The sequence below is a fragment of the Hippoglossus hippoglossus genome, chromosome 19 (assembly GCF_009819705.1).
Source record: "Hippoglossus hippoglossus isolate fHipHip1 chromosome 19, fHipHip1.pri, whole genome shotgun sequence".
NCBI classification, from domain to species: domain Eukaryota; kingdom Metazoa; phylum Chordata; class Actinopteri; order Pleuronectiformes; family Pleuronectidae; genus Hippoglossus; species Hippoglossus hippoglossus.
Window position 1 is genome coordinate 9,562,997 of NC_047169.1, and position 22,717 is coordinate 9,585,713.

General features: G+C 41.3%; 2 protein-coding genes across 4 annotated transcripts in view; one reads left to right on the plus strand and one right to left on the minus strand.

The window, feature by feature from the left end:
- The window catches only part of LOC117752553 (proteasome activator complex subunit 4B-like), a 38,573-nt gene extending 21,650 nt beyond the window's left edge, over positions 1 to 16,923 (plus strand). For 2 of the 3 annotated variants that reach the window (XM_034569976.1, XM_034569977.1), the window contains 24 exons: positions 178 to 233; positions 349 to 447; positions 545 to 607; positions 743 to 838; positions 1,016 to 1,147; positions 2,442 to 2,651; positions 2,731 to 2,867; positions 3,024 to 3,077; positions 3,318 to 3,447; positions 4,293 to 4,374; positions 4,699 to 4,852; positions 5,288 to 5,354; positions 5,451 to 5,576; positions 5,848 to 6,000; positions 6,143 to 6,247; positions 7,282 to 7,373; positions 7,572 to 7,703; positions 7,907 to 8,109; positions 9,612 to 9,697; positions 9,977 to 10,105; positions 12,396 to 12,551; positions 13,496 to 13,634; positions 13,833 to 13,966; positions 16,107 to 16,241. In XM_034569976.1, the coding sequence (XP_034425867.1) occupies positions 178 to 233; positions 349 to 447; positions 545 to 607; positions 743 to 838; positions 1,016 to 1,147; positions 2,442 to 2,651; positions 2,731 to 2,867; positions 3,024 to 3,077; positions 3,318 to 3,447; positions 4,293 to 4,374; positions 4,699 to 4,852; positions 5,288 to 5,354; positions 5,451 to 5,576; positions 5,848 to 6,000; positions 6,143 to 6,247; positions 7,282 to 7,373; positions 7,572 to 7,703; positions 7,907 to 8,109; positions 9,612 to 9,697; positions 9,977 to 10,105; positions 12,396 to 12,551; positions 13,496 to 13,634; positions 13,833 to 13,966; positions 16,107 to 16,241 (2,870 nt within the window). Of the gene's footprint in view, positions 1 to 177; positions 234 to 348; positions 448 to 544; positions 608 to 742; positions 839 to 1,015; positions 1,148 to 2,441; positions 2,652 to 2,730; positions 2,868 to 3,023; positions 3,078 to 3,317; positions 3,448 to 4,292; positions 4,375 to 4,698; positions 4,853 to 5,287; positions 5,355 to 5,450; positions 5,577 to 5,847; positions 6,001 to 6,142; positions 6,248 to 7,281; positions 7,374 to 7,571; positions 7,704 to 7,906; positions 8,110 to 9,611; positions 9,698 to 9,976; positions 10,106 to 12,395; positions 12,552 to 13,495; positions 13,635 to 13,832; positions 13,967 to 16,106 lie in introns of all 3 variants that reach the window. The other variant, XM_034569975.1, reaches the window with a different exon arrangement.
- A 2,876-nt stretch (positions 16,924 to 19,799) lies between these two features.
- chac2 (ChaC, cation transport regulator homolog 2 (E. coli)) lies at positions 19,800 to 21,742 on the minus strand. Its single transcript, XM_034571270.1, has 3 exons — positions 21,334 to 21,742; positions 20,941 to 20,976; positions 19,800 to 20,581 (listed from the first exon to the last, which is right to left on the minus strand). Exons 1-3 carry the CDS (start codon positions 21,466 to 21,468, stop codon positions 20,210 to 20,212), a joined length of 543 nt encoding a protein of 180 aa, XP_034427161.1. The 5' UTR covers positions 21,469 to 21,742; the 3' UTR covers positions 19,800 to 20,209.
- Positions 21,743 to 22,717: the final 975 nt, after the last annotated feature.

The following is a 22,717-nucleotide window of genomic DNA, read 5'->3' on the forward strand; positions in this document are numbered from 1 at the left end:
CTCTTCTTTTCTCTCTCTCCAAGCAAAAGAAAGGATGGGTCGAAGAATCTGAGAACAGATATTAATGGATTAATCTGGTGTATGTGAGCTTGACATGTGATTAGAGGTGTGGTTGAGGTGTGGCCCTGCTCCCAAACCTAACTTCATTACAATCTATATCCACTTGTCCTCATCCAGATCACATATTGGAGCAATCGGAGGATGACACAAAGTCCCTGTTTGTCATCATTAAGGTATCTATTCCTTGTGTTTTGATTATTATTATTCATCTATGAAAATGTTATTATTCCTTCCTATGTTTGGCCCAAGTAAGGTCTCACAGCGTCCTTTCTCTCTGTCTGACTGCAGATCATTAATGACCTCATGTTTTTCCGAGGCACCCACAAGAAGGAGTTTGACTCGCGCTGGAAAAGCTTCACCCTCGTCAAGAAGTCCATGGAAAACCGGGTGAGCTGGAAAAGTGCACAAGGCCACTGATTTCTTGTCAGTTTCAATGAATCACTGGGGAGGGAGATTTAAGTATGTTGCCTTTTTCCTTTTGCAGCTCCTTGGGAAAAAGCAGCACATTAGAGCGCTGCTCATTGACCGGGTGTTACTCCAGCATGAGGTTAACAACACACGCACTCTGTGCAGGGTCACAGATGCAGCTGTGATCACATGCACATAAAGTAAATTCTGTCATTCTTAGTCAGAGCCTGCTGTTTTCTGAATATTTAAAAAATGTGTGTTTCTGTGTAAATAGATGAGGAAGCTGGTGGTGGAGGGCAGTGAATATAAAGTGGTTCATCAGGAGCTGCTCTGCGATCTGCTGCTGCTTTCTACCAGCACTTACAGTCAGGTACGAGCGACAAAACACACATTCATTAATTTGTTCATTTATTTTAATGAGGGAAAAATACAATCAGAGCATCTGCTGGTTTCCATTTTCCTGGTGGCATAAATGTAAATATCTCACATGGTATGGAAATTAATTGGGGATGCATGTATATATATATATCTGTGTGTGTCCTTGCAGGTACGTAGCAGGGCCCAGAATGTGCTGACAGCTGCACTGGGAATCTATAGCTTCTCCTACAGAGACCTAATTCCCAGAATCCTGCGACTGCTCTCACCACAACACACCACCAGCACGCAACAGCAGTTCAAGGTGCACGCACGCACGCACACACACACACACACACACACACACACACACGTGAGCGCAAATACAGTTGTTCATGCTGGTCACTGTCCGTGGTGCTGAAATTTGGAGTTGGCTTATAACTGTGTGCCCTCGCTGCACCGGTTACCTGTGGCCCTCAGTATTGATTTTAAAGTTTTACTGCTTGTTTTGAGGTGGACGTAGGCCTGGCCCCATCCTACATCGCTGCCCTTTTCTCTGCTTACATTTCTGCCTGAGGGCTGCAGGCCACTTCCTGTTGACTTTATCTATGGTTAGACTGGAGACAGGGTGAAATCAGAGAACAAACACCAGTGTCTTTTAAAATGTTCTTTTATCTAGTTTGATGTTTGAGTTTTATTTGTTAGATTTTTCTTTTACAAATAACATATTTAAGATTTATACCTTTTGGCTTTCAATTACCTGTTCTGTGAAGCACATTGTAAACTCTATTTTGACAATAATAATACAATTTATGTTATTATACATGATGTCATTCTAATACCATACCACATTGATTTGGTAACAAATGCTAACGCTAAATCTTACAGGTTTCAGACAAAAAATGTCCTCATCCATAAAGAAAAGGGGCAGCATTTGTATTACAAAAATAAGACCAGGCTTTACTGTTTGCCTTCATATTTAATCTCCTGAGCTCCTTGATGGTGCTATTAGCCAGGAGTACAGTCCACAGAATTCCCACTTTAGACGAGCACTGACAAGTTTTCTTCAAAACACTCTTGTGTGGTGGACTGTTGCCAGTCCCAAAGAAATGTCTTGTCTTATATTAAAATATACATGAGAGCACACTGCTATTTCAGTGTTAGCGGTTTGGTTGCTCACATACATTGGATTTACAATGTACTGGTTTTATCTTTAAAAAGTATTTTTACTTTAAAAAAGATGTTGCCTCAAGTGGCATTGATTTTGCCAAACTGGACAATTGACAGTTTGTCAGGGGAGGACAAAAGGTCCAATCCATGAAAACTGTATTTTTAGTTTATAACTAGGAAATTGCCTTAAAATTATTTTATTTCACAGATGACACCTGAACATGAATGTGTCTGACCCTTCGGACGTATCTAGAAACGCAGGCTGGGAGTTATCCTGCCCTAAATTTAAAAACCAGCATGCAACTCCTGTTTTTCATCCATCATATTAATTAAGTCTTCATACTGTGTGTGTGTGTGTGTGTGTGTGTGTGTGTGTGTGTGTGTGTGTGTGTGTGTGTGTGTGTGTGTGTGTGTGTGTGTGTGTGTGTGTGTGTGTGTGTGTTGCTCAGGGTGCTCTGTACTGCCTGCTGGGCTTTCATAGTGGTGTGTGTCTGGCCAGTGTGAGGGACTGGTCCTGTGTTGGGGAGGTGTGGCCCGCCCTGGTCCGCTGTGGCCTGTCGCCCTCCATGACCCTGGAGAAGCCCTCCATCGGTGCACTGCTGGATGAGATCATTGACCGGATCAACCGCCAGCAGGACACTATCGGGATTTATTTCACAGTGAGCAACGTGTCTGATAGCAGTCAAAACACTACCCTCATCTCTCTGTTTTTAAAAATTTGTCCACGTCCACTTCTAGGTATCCGAGAGATGTGTAGACATAGCCAATCAAATCGCACAGTCTGAAAATCCCATGCCTTGCTTAGAGGCACCGTCCGTAGAGGAGCTGAAAGAGGGGCTCCAGCGTCAGCGAATCAGAAACGTGGTGGCTGCTAGGTATGAATATTAACTGCATCGCTGTAGTTGCTATTACTCATTCAGTTTCAATACTCTTAGCTTCTCTCAAGGTTGCATAAGAGCTGGAAACTCTTTTTGCATTTATTCATTTCTTTTAACCATTGACTGACTTTTTTTTCTTCCTCTTTTTTATAGGAAGTACGAGAAGCTGGTCAATGAGCTCTTGGATTGCCTTGAAGACAGAGACCTGTAGGTTTTCTCTCCAACTGTATATGCATTAACACTATATGCAAATGTATTGTTATTATTATTTCAGGATTTAAATGACAAAGATAACCACATCCAGTAGCTGATTCAAAAGCACTTCTCTCCTCCCGTGGCATACATGCATTGTAATTTTTATCACAATGAAAGCACTTATCTGTTATTGTCCTGATGTTCCCTAATGTGTGTGTGTGCGTGTGTGCGTGTGTGTGCGTGTTGTTTCAGGCCCTGGAAGTTCGAGCACATGGCCACAGACCTCCTGTCTCTCCTGCTGAGAGATGATCACCCGCTGCCCCCTGACGCTGTCCTCTTCTTCACACAGGGCCTCATACATGACTCCATCAGTATACGCAAGGTCCGCAGCTGTGTGTGTCAATCTGACGTTGTGTTTGTGTGGACAAGAGGTGAACAGTCTAAGTATTTGATATTCCGCTGGGTTACAAGGACAGAGACGAGCATCACTAAAAGCTTTTTATCTGGTTCATTGCATGCAACAAGCAGTTCATATCAAACCTCATAGACACAAATGTCATACTGGATAATCACCATGGTAAAAATATTTAAATTCTGTTTGACCACAGACATAATTGATCATTTGGACTGGAGTTACATGGTTTCAAGGCAGATGGTGTGTCTCAATTTCACGGCACTTGCAGACATTTTTTTTTATAACAAACACATTCATGCATAAAATCAATGTGTAGCACTGGTATGGGACCCAGTTAAGGTTTTAAATAGTTTCTAAAACATAAAATGCATTGCTATGCTAATACTGACAAAGTAATTACAACAATTGTTCCAAAGGAGCCTGTGTAAAAGCCAAGTAGTAGTAGCTAAAAAACTAAGAGCCGTGGAATCGCAGCAGAAAAACAAGGAGCTGCAATGCCAGAGAATAAAGTCAAACCTACCAGTGCATATCCAAGCCCACTAACGTGATTAGGACAAAGGTACAGACAGCACATTTAATGCCTGAAGCACTTTTCGACTGGACTCCGAGCAGCCACTGTGTTTATGTGGGGCTCCAATTAAAGTGTGCTACCTGTAGATCTGGATCAAATTGTAGCTCAGGGTCACTTTGTGGCCTCAACTCTGAGAGACGATGGCAAACTTCTCTCAGGATATGTGGCTTTGCTCCTGTATATCCTCTCTTTCTTTTCTTTCTCGTTCACTTTCTCTTTCTGTTTGGTCTTTCTTTCTCAGGTGGCGATCTCAGCAATGGCCGGGATCCTGAAACAGCTGAAACGACCAAGAAAGAAAGAGGCAGTGAAGCCGACAGATATCAGTGAGTATGCGCCACACACAATAAACAGTCACATGTACAACTGTTTATTACCTCCGCAAAGGAAGTTAGAGCAATATCAGCACCAGTTATAGCTTTAATTAAATTATACATCACCACGTGCAGACTCATTCTTTGGTAATTTAAACATTGAGTTATTAGTATGACCAGAATATATGTATATATCTTTGCTTTCTATTAAAAGGTGAATAACTTGAAATACAAAATCTTTCCTGCTGTTTAATTGTGTAGAAAGACCCATCACACATTGTTACTGTATATGTCTGTATGTCCAGGGCTTTTCATGTCTTTGTATTGTGTTTCTAGGTGGTGTAGAGGATCCCAAGGGTTTGTGTGTAGGGGACCGCGAGGCCAATCGCTGGCTGCAGTACAATAGCAACAACCTACCTCTGAGTCAGGAACAGTGGGACTCTCAGCTGTATGTGGAGAAAACACACTGGGGATACTACTCGTGGCCGAGGTAAAGAGAATGACTGAGGGTTGAGCCGGTGGATTTAAAAAACTGGAAGGCTGATTAACTGCTTAGTTGGATGGAGCTAAACAGCTGATTGACTTAACTGTCTGCTTGATTTGATACTTATCTTTGTGGCTAACTTCACGTCGGACTTCGGGCAGGATAACTAGCAGGGTGTTGAAGTGACTTCCTGTCACGGCCCGACCTAGATAAGGTCGACTGAACGACTTACTGCCTGGCCTAGATAGAGGCATTGATGTATAGGTGGAGGGCTGGCTGCCTGTCTTGGTATGCGGATGGTTTGCTGACTAACTGACTTTTTAATCATTCATTTATCCTTGCTGCTTATGTGGAGACAGTATGTGTCTATCCATATTTTTTTCCTGTGCATTGTTATCTATAAATCACAGCAGCCCGTTCTTTGTCTCCCGCTCCTTTCAGAGAAATGATGATCTATGCAGCTTCTGAAAAGCCAAAAGATGACCTGACGTATGAGGAGATGAGTGAGGTGCGTGCTCGTACTGTTGCCGCACACATGAAACCCCTCACTGGTGCCTCGGTGTTACTACTACTACATCTGTGTGTGTCTTTGTGTGTCACTCAGGGGGAAAAGATCATCTTTGAATATTTCTCAGACCCAGAGTTTATTGACCAGCTTATAGGGTTTCTGTCTCTGGAGGATCGGAAAGGAAAAGACAGCTTCAACCCTCGACGCTTCTGTCTCTTCAAGGTGCAATTTAAGTTCTCGTCCTAAATCGATCTGGCAAACCTTTTACAGAGAAGTGACACAGCACACCCGCAATCTGCCAAGGCCGAATTGAACTCCGCAGATCTGGAATGTGTGTCATCAGCTGCTGTGATTCATCGTGCTCCGTCAGTCAGCTGACACTTCTCTTGCGTCAAACAAATGGCTGTAATTCATCTTTCTTTGGTTAGGAAAAAAAAAATGGCCTTGGTTTCTCCACACAGAACGAACTCTCATGCTCACACTTGATTGACAGGGGCTGTTTCGTAACTATGGTGACGTGTTCCTGCCGTTACTATGGCCTCACCTCGAGCAGCTCGCCAGCGACCCCCATGAGAGCTCGCAGCGCTGTGTGTGTGAGATTACTGCAGGACTAATCAGAGGCAGCAAACTCTGGAGTTTCAGCAAGGTACTGGAGACACACACACACATGCACACACACGGCAAACACAAACTGCGGTTTTTGATAAGAAAAGTCAATATTAATAAAAACTTTTATTATTGTGTGTGTGTGTGTGTGTGTGTGTGTGTGTGTGTGTGTGTGTGCGCAGGTGGACGGGTTATGGCAGCTTTTGTGTCCTTTGATCAGAACTGCATTAAACAACATCACAGTGGAAACCTACACAGACTGGGGCACCTGCATCGCCACCGCCTGTGTGAGTACTGTGTATGCTCACATGCGTATTTTACATTTCCACATGCAACATATCTTCGAGCTCATTGAAGAATCTGGGATTTGATCTGTTTATTTTTCATGTAAAAATCCAGATTAAGAAGATTAAAAATCAATGAAAACAAACATTCAAGGGAAGATTAGATTCAAAAAAACACAATTTGCAGCACAAACACTCTTTGATTTACCTATTTCTTTATTATTTTTTAGCCATGTAGTGGCATCGCTCCAGGGATGGTAATGTTGTCAGTTTGTCCACCACTGAAATATGCTAAACACTAAGGGATTGCCAATGAAATTATCTTCAAGCATTATGGTCCATGCTTTATCCTAATGGCTCTGGCAATTTGTTCAATTTGCGTATGATCTAACACCTAATGGCTTTCCCACCAGCGTCAATCATACTTTGTGTTTAGCGCTCATTAGCACATGTTAGAATGCTAACATGCTAAATTAAGATGATAACAATGATAAACAATACGCCTACTTAACGTCAGCATGTCAATATTGTCACTGTCGGTATGTTACCAAGCTGGCATTAGCATCTAGCTGAAAGCAGCACTGCAGCCAACAAGCATGGCCGTAAACTGTTAGTGCCTGTCAGGGGCGGATCCAGGAGCAGGGGGGGCATTGTCATCAAGATCCATGAATTATTCTCTGAGAAAATGGTGGAAAACACCCAATTGCACAATGGTAAAGAAAGTTAAAATATAACTTATATGATGTGCCCCTTTATCTGGATCTGCACCAAAATTAAATTGGATCTTCCCTGACCCGTACCACATCCTTCAGCCAAGTTTTATGGGAATCTGTTCAGTAGTTTTTGTGTGGTAAGGTGAGGTAATTCATTCTACCATACAATAGTACATCCACCATTTGGAACCAGGCATTACGTCTCTGTTTCAGTTGGAAGTAAATGTACAGGGACTATTTGCACACAGCTCCTCAGTGTGCAAATGCATGCTGCCAATGTTTCCAAAAGTAAGCATTTATTTTGTTTTGGCCGTCGTCCAATAGGAGGGCCGGGACCCCAGGAAACTCCACTGGCTGTTTGAGCTGCTGATGGAGAGCCCCCTCAGTGGAGAGGGCGGCTCGTTCCGGGACGCCAGGTACACACGTTCGTGTTTATGTGTGTGTGTCAGCGAGAATGAATAACTGCTGCACATGCACAAGTCTGTGTTTATGTCATCTACAGTATTTCAGAGGTTTCTTATTTCTGGCTGCTGTAGTAACCCGAGCTGACGTATGGCGAGCTGAAGTGCCGCAGTAACACAGACCCCCCTCCTCTCTCCCTGTTTCTCTGTCAGTTTGCTGTATGTGCTTCAAGGAGGTCTGGCCCAGCAGCAGTGGAGAGTTGCTGAGCTGCTGCACAGGCTGCTGGCTTACCTGGAGCCCAAACTCACCCAGGTGTACAAGAATGTGAGGGAACGTATCGGCAGGTACCAAATAACCTCAGGGTTACCTCCTCTGGATTACTCAATCATGATGATTTAATTATCTAGTGTGCACTGTTTGGGCTGTTCAATGCAAAGCCTCTTTATTTATCTGCGTGTCTTCCTCAACTGCCCCCACTGTGTATCTTTCTTCTTCGTTTCTTTCCTCTCCTTCTTCACCCCCTTTCTTCCCCTCTTTCCCTCTCCAGTGTCCTGACCTATATCTTCATGATCGACGTGGCCCTGCCCCACACCCGCTCCACCTCGTCCCCCCACGTGACGGAGTTTGTCACCCGGGTCCTGGAGCGGCTCAAGCCCCTCACGTCGGAGCTGGAGATCCGCAACCACGTCCACGAGGAGAACACCCAGGAGACGAACGAGCGCACCCAGGCTGTCAAGCTGCTTAAGACGGGTCAGAATGTGGACGCGGGCATGTAAAGTGTGTGAAGGGTGAACATGATGTGTAGGCCAGGGACAGATGGTGACAGACGAGGAAAGAAAAGAAAGTTATATCAGGACAGCTTGTGCTCCTCATGAAACCGACAGACACACTGAAGCCAGATGAAACAATTTAAAAGCTGTGATCCCTTATTGATTCCAGCCTTTAATTCTACTTTAAAGGAAGCGAGGCGTGGATCACAGGGAATTTCAAGGTTGTGCTTGCAGGACTCTCAGTCTTAGTTATGGAAAGGAGTCAAATTCAGTGTTTGGAAAGTGTTTTACACAGTTTTTATACAGGTCACATCGTGCAGTGATTTGTAGCAGATTTGATCACGACAAATTGTTTGCAAGTAAATTAAAGTTTAAAGTTTTTCAGCAACCTTTATTTTTTAAATATTCAAATCAAAGGGTCAGTTCTTATTTACACTTAACTAAATTACTTCACTCCAGTGGTATGTAGACATGCACATGGTGATTTGTGGGTGGAATTTCATGGTTGGATCTCATAGTATTGGAAGAATTTGATTTCCAAAGTTCAACATCTCTTTCAAAAGTGGTGGAAGAAATCTCAAATTGTTCATGTATTTGTATGGAACCAAAAGTATCTGCATGGCTGAATACACCGGGATTTGTTTGATGAAAAATACATGTTTTTGCAATATGATCTGACCCTTTAATATTTAAATATTTGAAAAAGAGTAGATGGCTGATACTTTTTTTTGGACACAATTCAATTAAATCCTGTTGGAGTCAAATATAGTATAATAGAGGTATGCAGTTAAGCCACAGCTCTGAATTAAAATTACAATATGGAGAATTAGTTGTTAGTAACCTGCTGGAACACAAGCAAACAAAACTAAATTTAAACAAATTTAATTTGTTCTTAGCTTCACAAAAATAAATAAAGGATTAAATATTTTCCACCAGATTTATATCACTCTCAAAGGAGGGAGCTTTGAAAATGTCTTCAGGCTTTAAATTAAATGTATAAAAACTAGAAAAGCACATATCTCTGCAGAGGAGAAAATCTGTGAAAATGTAAAAAAAACATCCTATGACATGAAGAAATTTGTTCTAATTAAAACACTGAGCGAGCAGTAGGGGTGGAGAAGTATTTATCAAGACTTCATTGTTTTATTTTTACTCACAAACTATCCTGTGGTGTGATACCTCTTCACCAAGGAGGGAATTTAGATCTCACTGCTCATATTAACATTTGCGCATTGTTGCTCTTTCAGCTTGTGTTATTACCCTAATCTCCTTGATACAGATAAATATCTGGTTATGAAATTATCCAAATCATTAGATGCTAAATCATGATAGATTGTGTTATATTTTCAGAGCAGCGCAGAAAGGTCACAGCACCAAGTCTGTTTTTATTACTTGGCAGCAATCCCAAATCTCCCCTGTGTGTGTGTGTGTGTGTGTGTATGGTTTGTGTGTGGTTTGTGTGTGCGTGTGCGCCATTTGCAGTGTTGAAATGGTTGATGGCGAGCGCAGGGCGAACTTTTACCACTCCTGTTCAGCTGCAACTGCAGCTCCTGCCCCTGCTCTTCAAGGTAACAACACACACACACAGTATTAACACGTACACCAACACGCAGTACACACACACACACACACACACACACACACACACACACACACACACACACACACACACACACACACACACACACACACACACACACACACACACACAGGTCCCAGCACAGCATTAATACCCACTCAATCTTACTTGCCCATTAAACTCAATTTCTCTCTTCATTTACTCAAAGTGCGTAGCCGTGTCTTTCCTACCTCTCTCCATCTCTCTCACTGTTTCTCTCTCCCTGCAGATTGCCCCGGTGGAGATTGATGAGAGCTATGATGAGATGAAGCAGGATGCGCGCACGTGTCTCTCTCTCATGTCCCAGGGCCTGCTGTATCCCGAGCACATCCCTCTGGTTCTGGCAGCTCTGGAAGAGGTTACACACACACACACACACACACACACACACACACACACACACACACACACACACACACACACACACACACACACACACACACACACACACACTCTGGCCCACCTGCCTGCTGTCAGTGTTCAGAGCCTAATGGTGCCCAAGGTGTTGTTCGACTAAAAACAACCTGTGCTATTTTAATTTGCTTACTTTGCGATGCTTACAGTATATTTCTGCTGTATGAGAGCGGGAACCCTGTGGAGAAATTTGTATTCTCTCCAACGCTGTCAGAATATCTCCCCATCGCGGCCACGGCTCCGCATTAGATGGCAGCCGGGATTAGAAAGCATTGCCATGTTTACTATTAAAAAGAATAGGTTGACATTAGAGGAGATGCTTTATTTCTTCCTGTGAGCTAAATCCTCCATTTCCTCCAGTTGAGTGTTCGCATATGAAAAGTTGCGTTTATGTTGTCATTTAACTCACAGCAAGAAAGCATGCGTTGTTTACCCTTTTTATCTTGTAGGAGGAAGATACCGTGTGTTGCTCTATATAAAGGAATAGGTTGACATTATGGGAAAGATGCTGGCGCTATTTCTTGCTGTGAGGTTAAATAAAAATATCAACACAACTCCTATCTGCATGCTGGATGTGAAGCTACTGCTGAGACACAACTAATATATAGCTTAGCATGTAGACTGGAAACAGAGGGAAACCGCTAGCCCTTTTTACCAAATTGAGTTAATGCATGTTCCTCTAATGCTTCTGTCGCCCCCAGTAACTTTCTGACGACTCTTCGTTTAGTCGGCACTGAGCCAAATGATTTTTCGTGAGAAGCCATCAATCCGCCTCATTAATGTATGCACCGAGCTGCCAGATTAATTTGATGCTTCTGAGAAATCCCGTTTTCTGTGAAGTCACTGCCATCTGTGTGATGGAGCACTTGGGATCTCCGTGCAGCTCGGCTAATATGGCGCTTCGTTCTTTTTTTTTCTTTACGTTTGAGACCATTTTCAACGCACTTAATTAATATCCGTCTACACCTGTGCATGTTCCCCAGACTGTGCACCGTGACGGATCAGGGATGAAGTCGGTGACGAGGTCTGAATCTACATAGCCCCTTCCATCACTGCAGTCTCTTGTCTATTAAATATGCAGCAGCATGCCCCCCGGAGGCATGGCTCCGTAGATGGTACTGTCGGTCAAGTTGTTCCAGACTGAAATATCACAACAGCTAGTGAGAGGTTCCACATTCATGGTCCGCAAAGGATGAAGCTTATGATTTGGATTATCTCTGACTTTACTGTAGCGCCACCAGTTGATGGATGTATTCGCTGTGACGCAGATGGCCATGATGAATTGTAAAGACTTTGGTGATCCCCGGCTGTTTCATCTAGAGCCGACATCAGGTCAAAGTTTGTCCAAATGCTTTGTTTTGAAGACCAAATATCTGCAAAACAAATGACAATTCCATTAGTCTCAACCATTTAGCACCAATTAGTAAATGAATATAGTAATTTAACTATGGTAGAAAACAATGTAAACATATCTCAGATCAGAATGTGAGCATTGTCATTATCAGCATATAATATCAGCATCTTTTACGTTAGCATGACATCTCTGTATGCTACACAGCAGGTGGCTGTAGACACTTTTAGCTTTGTGCACTAAAGCTGAAAGATTTCAGCATTATGATGGGTGACGATAATACTGGCAGACAAGGATTAATTTATTCAAAACTAGATATGGCACTCAGAAGAGCGCAAACCTCCGCCAAGACCCAACAGTCCCCTCATGAAACCACATTCAAATTCACTAGATCCAGATTTTTATGTGGATCTGCACCATATTCCACATACTCATCAAGATCATTCTCCTATGAAAATGAAAATGTAGAGAAACGCTCTGTCTCGCAATGTTAAAGAAGAGTTAAACAAAAGTTCCTGGATCAGCACCCTTGATCTGGATCTGCACCACAAATTTAACGGGTTCTTTCATGACCAATATTGAATCCGTCCACCGAGTTTAGTGATAACACGTCCAGTAGTTTTTGTGTAATGCTGCTAACAAACAAACAAACAAACGCACATAAAAACATACTTGCAAAGGTGATTTATCTTCTTCAGACAAGGTAATAACTTGTACACACAATGGTGTTATGTTGTATACACATACAACATAACACCACATGTCCACTATAGATTGTTTTGTTTGTGCAGGATACATAAAAACATCTTTAGGGGCTTGGGGGATTCTGTGCAGACCTCAACCCATCTCTGTCTGTCTCTTGATCTCCCTATTCTCTCTGTAGATGGCCGGCAGCAGGTCGTGGCACGCTCGCTTCTCCGTGCTGACCTACCTCCAGATCATGGTTTTCTACAACTTGTTTACCCTGCTCAGCGTGCCTGCTGAGGTGCTCCGCATCCAAAAGCTGGTGATGCAGCTGTTGCTCGACGAGCAGCTCGAGGTAGCGCATGCCCAAGAGGCAGCAAACACATCGCCCCCCCCCCCCCCTCCCCTCCGTGAGGTGTAATTGTCACCAGGATTATAAATGGCCACTTATTGTCCTCCAGCCTCTCCTCACTAAATCTTAATCTTTCTCCTCGATTCAGTGTTATTGCTGAAAATGAACCCTCTGCCTCCACTGCTCGGCTCATAATTTATTTTCCTGTTTTTTTGTGCATCTCTCTTCTTCTGTGGTTACAGGGATAGTGCTCAGGCACGGCTTTGTGGCTGGTTGTAATTTATCTAAAAATAACATCATGACTAAATATAATCTGCAAAATATAAATTGGCAAAGAGTATATTTGACTGTCACACTACACTGCGATGTGTATGTGTGCCTTTAAAGCCCTCTTTATCCGGCCTCTTCCCATTGATCTGTATGCAGCCATTAAAATCAATAAGTACTTTGTTTGAATAGAAAGCTCTAAATGACAAAGATTTGCTTAATATTTTGTAATATTTAGTAAACTGTGTAAGTGAACAGCTGGCGAATGCGTTATCTGTGTATCTTTGTCTGTTTTGATGCGTCAGCCGTCACTCAGAGCTTATTCATAATTTATGCAGAGTGATGCAGGAAGGCAGTGATGTTCTGCAAGTGAATTTTACCTCAGCTCAACCCGGCATCCATCCACCCCTCCTCCTCCCGCGCCTCCTCCGCCTCCTCCTCCTCGTCTGCTCATCTCTGTCCCGTGTACCTCACTTCTCCCCCGATCTCCTTGCACTCACCTCTTTTAATAAATTGTGTATGCGTTTCTTGCCCTAAAACTGCCTCGCGCTTTCCACCACATCCTTTATTTGTCAGCTCTGAACTTCACAGATCTAATTTTTTTTCTGAAAATTCAGTCTCTTTCTCCCTTCTCGCTGTCCCTCCCTCACCCCTCCTCCTCCTCTTCCTCCTCCCCGTAGGTGAGGGACATGGCAGCCACCACCCTCAGTGGTTTACTGCAGTGCCAGTTCTTCCCTCTGGACCTCAGTCTGCAGACACAGCTCCAGACGCTGAGTCAGACTCGCCTCCCCAAGGCCAGAGGAGAGCTGGCCTCCACAGGTACACACACACGCACACACACTGACACACACACACGCACAAATGGAGAGTTCAAATTGGCCTAATCATTTCAAGGTTCACAATTCCCCTGGGATAAGAAAGGGTAATAGGGCAAGTATTACTGTGATTGCTTCTCTGTTTGATTGTGACAGGCACGTAAATGTGTGTGTGTGTGCGTGTGTGTGTGTACGTGCGCAGACTTGGTGCGGCGCCATGCTGGAGTGCTCGGCTTCAGTGCGTGCATCCTTTCGAGCCCCTACGACGTCCCAGACTGGATGCCTCAGATTCTGATGGACCTGAGCGACCATCTCAACGACCCGCAGCCTATAGAGGTACACACACACTCATTAGTACACACGCACACACACACACACACACACACACACACACACACACTCATATACAAACATCTCGCTCAACACAGTGTGAGCTGGAAGAATATAATTTCATTGTCCAACTGAGGAGAAAATTGTGCCTTTGGCTTTACTTGAGGCATGAAGAAGACATACAATGTAATCTGTAGTGCAGAGTTTGAATAATACATTACTGTGGTGGTGGAGCCAATGATGATGATAATTCAGTGCTTCTCCTGCTGCAAAGTGAAAGAGATGATAGTCAAAAAAAAAACACTTGAATTTAGTTATATAAATATATTTGCAAGTAAATGACTTATGCTCCATTACAAAGGCTCCTGCAAAGGATACTTCTTTAAATACTATATAAAAATGGCAGAATAACAAATGATAGTCACTAATCTTCTCTGAATCAGTCTGCGTTGTTAAGCTAGAGGCACCTTGTTCCCCCTCTCTCGCAGTCTGATTTAATTGTTTTGTTTGAAGGCCATAATGTAAAATGAATGTCCTCCATGTTTAAGTCATGATTACATCCTCAGTCGTGCTGATCATCAGTTTAACTCCCTGTTCTCGTGTCCTCGTTGAACCACGCTAACTTTACACTCCAAACTTGTTCCACTCTAAATAATTCCTTTAAATTGTTACATCTGGCATTTTAACATCAATAACTTACCATAAGCTCATTCGTTTTTAATTATTGCAAACAAATGACACCATTGCTGGGGAGTCTGTGCTGCTGTTGGATTCTTCGCTGTGTTTTTTTTACATCACGGGTCTCCAGAGCGGCGAGTGGCGGCGTGTTTGTTTTTCCACTTTAAAACAGGAACCATTTACTTTGCAAGTCATTCTAAGAATAGATAGTGGCTGTTATCAAGAGCTGTTATTTGCTCTTAACTTTTTTCTTTGCTCCTCAAAACAAATGAAGCGATAAAAACTATCAACCTCGTCCTCATTGCAGGAGTTTTACTGCAGAGTTTAATGGAAATGTCCTAATTGTGATAAACAAACAAGTCGCTTGTAAATGTACATTTTCTCTCCAAGATGGAATATTAGATTATTTTCATGAGCAAAAGAGCTTGAATGAATCTTGTTTTCTATTTGTGTTGTAGTTTTAACTCTGTTCAATAACTTTTCATTCAAGTTAGAACGAAAGACAAATGCTTTTCTTAACAAAATCAACATTAATGATAAATATACATATTAAACAGAATCGTATGTTATATCCTGCTTAAAAATCTGCAGTTGTTTTATACAAGTTGAAGGACGTACTTCAGCATTTAGCACTTCAAGCATTTATGCTGTTTTTAAGGATTGATTTCTGACTCAATAAAAACATTTTGGTGTTCCGGTGGATTGCTCTTTCATTTTGAATCGTTGAAGTTTTCTGGAAACCTGGAAAAGAGGCAAAATGGATTATTAAATTAGTATTTACTCTGATTTTTTCAGTTTTAATCACAGATGTTTTTGTCAGTGATTAATTTGTTTTGTTCAACACAAAGAAAAACTGTTTGTGAAAATCATTTGGTTTGTTTTGTTTTTGGATCCGTTATTTAAAACTAGTGAGTAAAGCTATGAATTAGTAAATTATATAATCAGATTATTGGATTGTTACTACTGATGCATTCATGAGAAAGTACGATTTTAATATTTCAGGTGGTTTATAGACTGTTTTCTACTTTAATTGAAAACCAAATATAACAAATAATAATGATGAAGGCCGGTGCATTTTTTAATCTTTGCCACGTATTAACCACATTAATAAAAGCTTAAAGCTCATTTTTCCACATCAGGAATTCCTTGGTTTATTTAATATTTTGGTATCACACCTGCAGCAAATAGCACCTGAAAAACTTATTTTTTGCCTTTTTACAACAAATGTAAAAAGGTGTTTGAATGGATAATAAGTTTATCCTGTTGAGTAAAATCTTGATGTTAAATGACATGAATGAAGTATCTAAAGTATCTCAAATTACACTTAGCTACAGTACTTGAGTGACTGTTATTTTGGTCGTATTGTTGAAACATGTTTTGTGCTGCATTCTGGATCTGCCTTTCCGTGAATTCATGGTGCCACAGTCATTACCTCCTTCTAAGTGATGATTATGTTGTCTGCCTCCAGATGACGGTGAAGAAGACGCTGTCGGAGTTCAGGCGCACGCACCACGACAACTGGCAGTTGCATCGGCAGTGCTTCACTGACGATCAGCTGCTGGTGCTCACAGACCTGCTGGTGTCACCTTGTTACTACGCGTGAGGCGGCCAGCTGTCCTCGCGAGCTCCTCCACGGACTGACTGACCAGTGCTGTAGGAAAGTAATTACACCTTTCAACACTGTTGGGAACCTGTGCAGTCCTCAGTGCAGCCTGTTAGGATAATGTATGATAATTTAGCAGCGGCTGAGAGCCCCTGCCTAAGGAACATCACGTGTCACTATTGGCCTTTAGTAAACCCAGCAGGAAAAAGCAGCCCTGGGTAAAATGGATCCAAACATTGACTTTATTTGGTGTTTACCTTGTCTCACCAAGCAGCTCAACAGCCCCAAAGGTGGCCACTCTACTTTAGCCATAACCACCATGTTTAGGTGTATTGTATTATTGTATGATAACAGCATTTCACTTTACTGTTCCTACTTACAAAGTATTTTTTAAATCATAAACTAAAAAGTTTCCATTCTTTTACGAAATACAGGAAAAATATATACGATCATATAAGTATGTAGAGTAAATCTATGAAGAAGTATTTTTAAAATACTAAATACTATAATGGTGTTAATGCACTTATAACCCAACACATGCAATGTGATCCCATTTATGATATAATATAATACTTCATTTTAATATAAACTATGTAAATGATATAAATGTATGCACCATATAAAAGCATACTATAATAAGTATTTCAATATGTAATGTGCTATAATACCATTATAGCAAAGCAATACAACCCGCTGTGTTGTATTATACAGTAGCTCAACACTGAGAATTTACTGTTGTTTACAGTTGAATAAATGAACTGCATCATTTGTAAAGTGACGTGTGTTTCTTTTGAGAGGAACAACGAGTTTGGCGTGCTGTGTGTTGGCCGTGGTTCACCGGTCATGTGAAACACTTTCCGTTTATCTGCGTACTTTCATGTCACAAACTGTTTCTGGTTGTGTTCTGCACACAGAGAGAGGAAGAGATCAAATGTTTCTCCGACGTGATAAATTCAGGATTAAACAGATGGAGGTAAGAAGGCAGCGATGATGTTTACACAGAGGTGCTGAGTAAAGGTCATTTTATCCTTTTACTGTTCTACTGTGGACCTCTGATGACTAACACAATATCCAACAATTCTGATAATTGATCATTTTGCCAATATAGTAATTAGCTTCTCTACTGGGAATATTAGCTGATTTTCTTAGTCTTCAATGACAGTAAACTGGATATATTTTATGTTTTCAACTGTTAGATGGAAAGAAAACAACAAGCACTGTGGCCTTGAGATAATTATGAGCATATTTTGCAATTATCTTGCCTTTTATTCACCACAACATGAATTGATTAATTGAGAAAATGATCAGCCCTGTAACTGATAATGACAATAAAAGCTCTACTTGTAATTAGTGCTAAGTGACTTTTACCATCACAGTTACTGCTACACTACACTATTAATTCTGACTGACTGTGTATTTAGTATTAAAGTAAAATAGAGCTGTTGACAAAAAAGTCACCATTGTGAGAATTTGGGGCTTTTCTGTTAAACGTTAGTCTGAACTGAATATCTTTGGATTCTTCTACTGTTGGTTGGGCGAAAAAAAGAAAAAATGAAAGGATGTCATCTGTGACTTTAGGAAACGGTGATAAGCAATTGTGATGCTTATCAGCGTTTCGGCTTCCTCTTTGTCTCAGATGTACGCGATGCGAAGCCTTCTTCTCTCGTCCTGGAGCAGCGCACACTCTCTGTGACCTTGTTCTGCACACGCCTTTGCCGCGCGCCATGCACACAATTCCTGAACACAATGCACAATATGTGATTGCAGTGATGACAAGAGGCCAATCTTCACCATCACAGCAGCAGCACAACATTTAAAACAAGGACAACTTCTTTTGTTGTTGTAAATAATAGACATTCAGCCACGGATTGGCCCACTTCTTTTCATATCACTGTTTCTGAGAATAATACAAGAGAAAATGGAAATAATAGGAGAAAAACATAATTATAATTATAATGATTTGAAGAAAAACACATAATGAAAAGAATGTCGATTTAATAAGAACAATTAGATTAATAGTGCTTAATACTGCAAACTGTAACATGCATTGTTTATAATACTTCATATTAAGTTAAATTATAAATTATTATTAATAACATTGAACCAAAGTAATACAACCCACTGTGTTGTATTATACAGTAGCTCCACACTGAGAATTTACTGTTAAATTCACTGCTTCATTTGTTAAGTGACGCGTGTTTCATTTGAGAGGATGAACGAGTGTGTCGTGTTGTATGTTCGCCGTGGTTCACTGATACCTGCAGATCATCGATGGCCACATGACAAACTGTAGATTACGTTATGCACACACACACACACACACACACACACACACACACACACACACACACACACACAGAGAGAGAGAGAGAGCTCAGAAACATTAGTTTTTTTCTGTAGTGTTGGTTTTTAGTTTTGTGCCAAACATTTTCATAAAGGACAGATGCTGCTACAGACACAAAACACTGGTGATTGTGTGTGTGTGTGATAATATGTGTGTGTGTGTGTGTAAGAGAGAGTGAAGGACGGGATCACAGATATACCTGTCACCGTATTTCATTGTGCATGTTGATTTCTCTCTCTGATGCCGTGCTGTTGACTTTGATATGTTCACTGTGCCGAGACGCCGATGTGTTCACTGTGCTGAGACGTGCGCTGGCGGAATGAGAAGTAGCTAATGGCCGATGCTGCAACACCGATAGGTACAGATACTGAGACAAGGTAAGTACAGTCTGGAATAAACAAGTTGCACTTGGGCACTTGACAACGTGATTAAAGCGCCGCCCCCTTTGACTGACTTTTTTTAGGTTCCTGTTTTATTTTGAAGTGGCCCGTCTTTTGTGTGCGGGGCTGTTTTACTTCCTGTCTTTTGGGGTTTCTGCTCACCTCTTCCTCATTCATCATCACAATAAACTTATTATAAATACTAGTTTTTTTTCCATTCGTCGGCCACATGTCAATTTAAATATATGTTCACAGGTACAGGATGAGTAAGTTTCCATTTAGATCCTGAAGTGTCACGTGTATGTTGATGACACCTCCCCTGAAGTTTGCTTTTCAAATGAGAGCGATGGAGATGATCAACAGAAACTGGATTGTCCCATTTGTGGCAGTTATGACCTCAGGCCAAAGCTAACATGGCTTTGAATACATTAGCATATAAACTATTAAGTCTTTTATGTTGTTAGCCAAAGTGAAACGAGGCAGCGTGCCAACATATCATCATCAAAGTACGCAGCAGTTTTCTCTGTTGTTTTCCTCTTGAGATTTTCCTGGTTTGACTACATGACTCAGTTGGGCAGGAGAAAAAGCTGCGGTGACAAACATGTATAAACAAATCAGCTGATGAAGTCGCACCCACAGTCCTGATAAAGCCGATTTGTGTTTAACACGCTTATATGTATGGTTTTTTTCGCAGTGCCTCTCCCTTGTGTTATACACAAATAATCTAATAATTTAAATGTGGACAAAAATGAGCCTATTGGGAATCATGTGTACGTTTCACACTTCACATGATTTTGCTTTAAAATGCAGAAAACCAGACCAAAAGCATCTGAATTTGAATCTCAGAATATTCTTCATTTATTCCATTGAAACATTCCTGCTTCGTGCTGCTGAATATTGAACATTGAGCAAACAGACACGTTTATACGAAGCATATTTGTGATCAATCAACAATAAAAGGCTTTGTTTTGACATTTGTCCAACTTTGAAACCACCTTCAACACACATCAATAAAATATTTCCAGCATAGTGTTTTTAAAGCATGTGACATTTCTTTGCAGTGTGACATTAAAAGGAATAAAAACAAGACTTTATCAACACATATTTTCTGAACCCCACAAACATCCTGGGGTGCCCCATGTGCATCTTAAACCCTGAGATTATTTGCTAAATCTATCCTTAAATATACAATTGAGCAGGACATGTTTTTAATCTAATCTAATTAACCTGTGCGGGTGTGTGTGTTACTTCCCGTTTTGTATTCTCTCTCTCACTAAGGTTTCCAGAGAAAACAGTTGCTCGTCTGAATCCTCAGGCAGAATTGTCCTCACAGCGTCGGCAAGCTGAAAAAGGTACTCAGAGTTTTGCCCGCTCGGACCGGTGGAGCTGGCGATCTGGTTGGCTATAACCTCCAGAGGGGCGGGGCCGAGGTAGTTCGGATTGTCCTGAGAGCCGATGTAGAGCAGCGTCTGGTTGGGAGGGGGGGTGAGGGGTGGACGGGGGTGAAAGGTCACCGTGATGACCTGGTAACCACCTTTTTCTCGGTAGTCGAGGTAGCGCTTCACTTCTTGCTCTTGGCCCGTCGGCAGCTTGTAGGCGACGCCCCACACACATCCCTGAGGGGGTGAAAAAGACAAACATGAAAAAGAAGTGATGACTTCTACACTGAGTGGTCCTTTTAGCTTTAGCAACTAACAACTACACTTGAAACGATTGTTTAGTCGATTGACAGAATTTGTATTTCTGATAATCGGTTCATAATTTGACCGCGTTTCGGCTACAAACCACAAAAGAGGTAATGGTGCCAGCAAGCGACAAGAAGTCCAATGCTGTCAGGGCCACAGACACTTTTTCTCTTTTTGTTACAGACGTCTTTATTAATGGCTTATTTCAACAAGTCGGATAAAAACATCTGCCTTGATTAATGAACAACTGATAATTGAAGCTCTATTACAACGGTACTATTTAAGTTTACCTCAGGGTCGTCCACCAATGTTACCACCCGGCCAGGCTGTAAAAGACAAACAGAGATATAATTCAAATTAAAATAAATGTAGAAACAAATATTAAAAAGTAACAAAATTGAGGAAAACTTTATAAATGTAATAAAATAGACATGAGGGAACAATACAAGATATGTTCTGTAATGTATAACCTGTATAAATGCTCATAATAGTAATAACATCACAATATATTTTACATTTTTAGAGTAAATGTCAATATTTACACACTCAACGACCTCTGAGTCATTTCTTATGTCATTCGTTACTGATCAGTGGAATGTACCGTTAAATAACTTGAGCTCTTTGGTACATGTTCGAGTCCCAAGCTCACAATGTCCACAGAGCAAATAGGTGGGCTCGCTTACCTTCCCCGGTACTCCCCGGTGGTCGGTGCTTCCCTGCCAGAACCGGCGGCTGAAGCCTCTGATGAAGCCGATCTTCTTCTCCTCATAGGGAAAGTCCACCTTCCAGATCAGGGAGCCGTAACCGAACACCCACATGACGGGAGCCGGAGCTGGAGACGAACCGAGAGAGGACGGTCGGAGGCGGGGAGGACGGCGGGAGGCGGGGAGGACGGCCGGAGGCGACGTTTTCAGTCTGGAGGTGAGCTCACGTCACACCGCGGGGTCACAGCATCTCCACCGCAGACGTGTTGAACATGGAACCAGAGCAGATCACTGGATGAAGGTGTGACCGCTTCAACATGACGCTAACATGATGCTAACGGAGCTAACACATATGTACATCATATAACACTGTCAAGACACGTGCACTTCCGCTCCACGAACCTTCAGAATAAACCTTCACTTCCGGACGTATAAGTAAGTAGTGAGACTGTGCAGAAAAAACTTAATACATTTTTACAGCACATTGTATTTGTAGCAACAATAAAATATGAAAACACCGATGATTGTGATATTATGTTAATAATAGTAATATTATAATATGAATGCATTTATAATAACAGTAAAACATGATGCCAATATTGATAATAACTTAATAATTACTCATAACTCATAATTTTTATTGCACATTTCTTTTCTAGCCACAGTAAAATAATGATAATGATGATGATGATGATGATGATAATAATAATGACAGTAACAATAATTCTATTAATAATGACAATACCACAGTAGAATATCCTAATAATAGCACATACATTACCTAAATATGAATACACTAATAATAATGAGAACATAACAGTTTAGAAATCCCCTCAAGGCAGACATACATGTCAGAACAGAAAATGGGTTTTACTAAGTAAAATTAAATGACTTCAAAGGACAAATGTGCAGGTTCTGCACAAGAAAGCAAATTATATTCAAAAATAATGTTCTATTAAAAAAAATGCATTTCATTTCAAAATAACATTTAACTTTAATTCTCATTTAAAGTCTGTGGATGAAGGTATGACTTTTTAACCTTTCACTTCATGAATAACGTTTTTTCTCAAATAGCACTTAATAGTTTCATACATGGTTGGTTTTATTGTCTTTCATACTTTTAGGTTTTTAAATATTTTCTTTGTAGGTTGGCAGCCGGCCTTGAAATCCTTATAAACCCACAGGCCTGTATGAAGAATATTTTGCCAGAATATGTTTTACCTCTGATGTTTCTATTGAAAGCAGAAAACACTTTAACTGTTCTCTCCAGCCTCTTGAAGTTCCATCCACTAAAAGCCTCGTTTCAGTCTCAGAAATGGTTTAATTCTCATTCTAATGAGCTAAATGATGTCTTAATTAAACT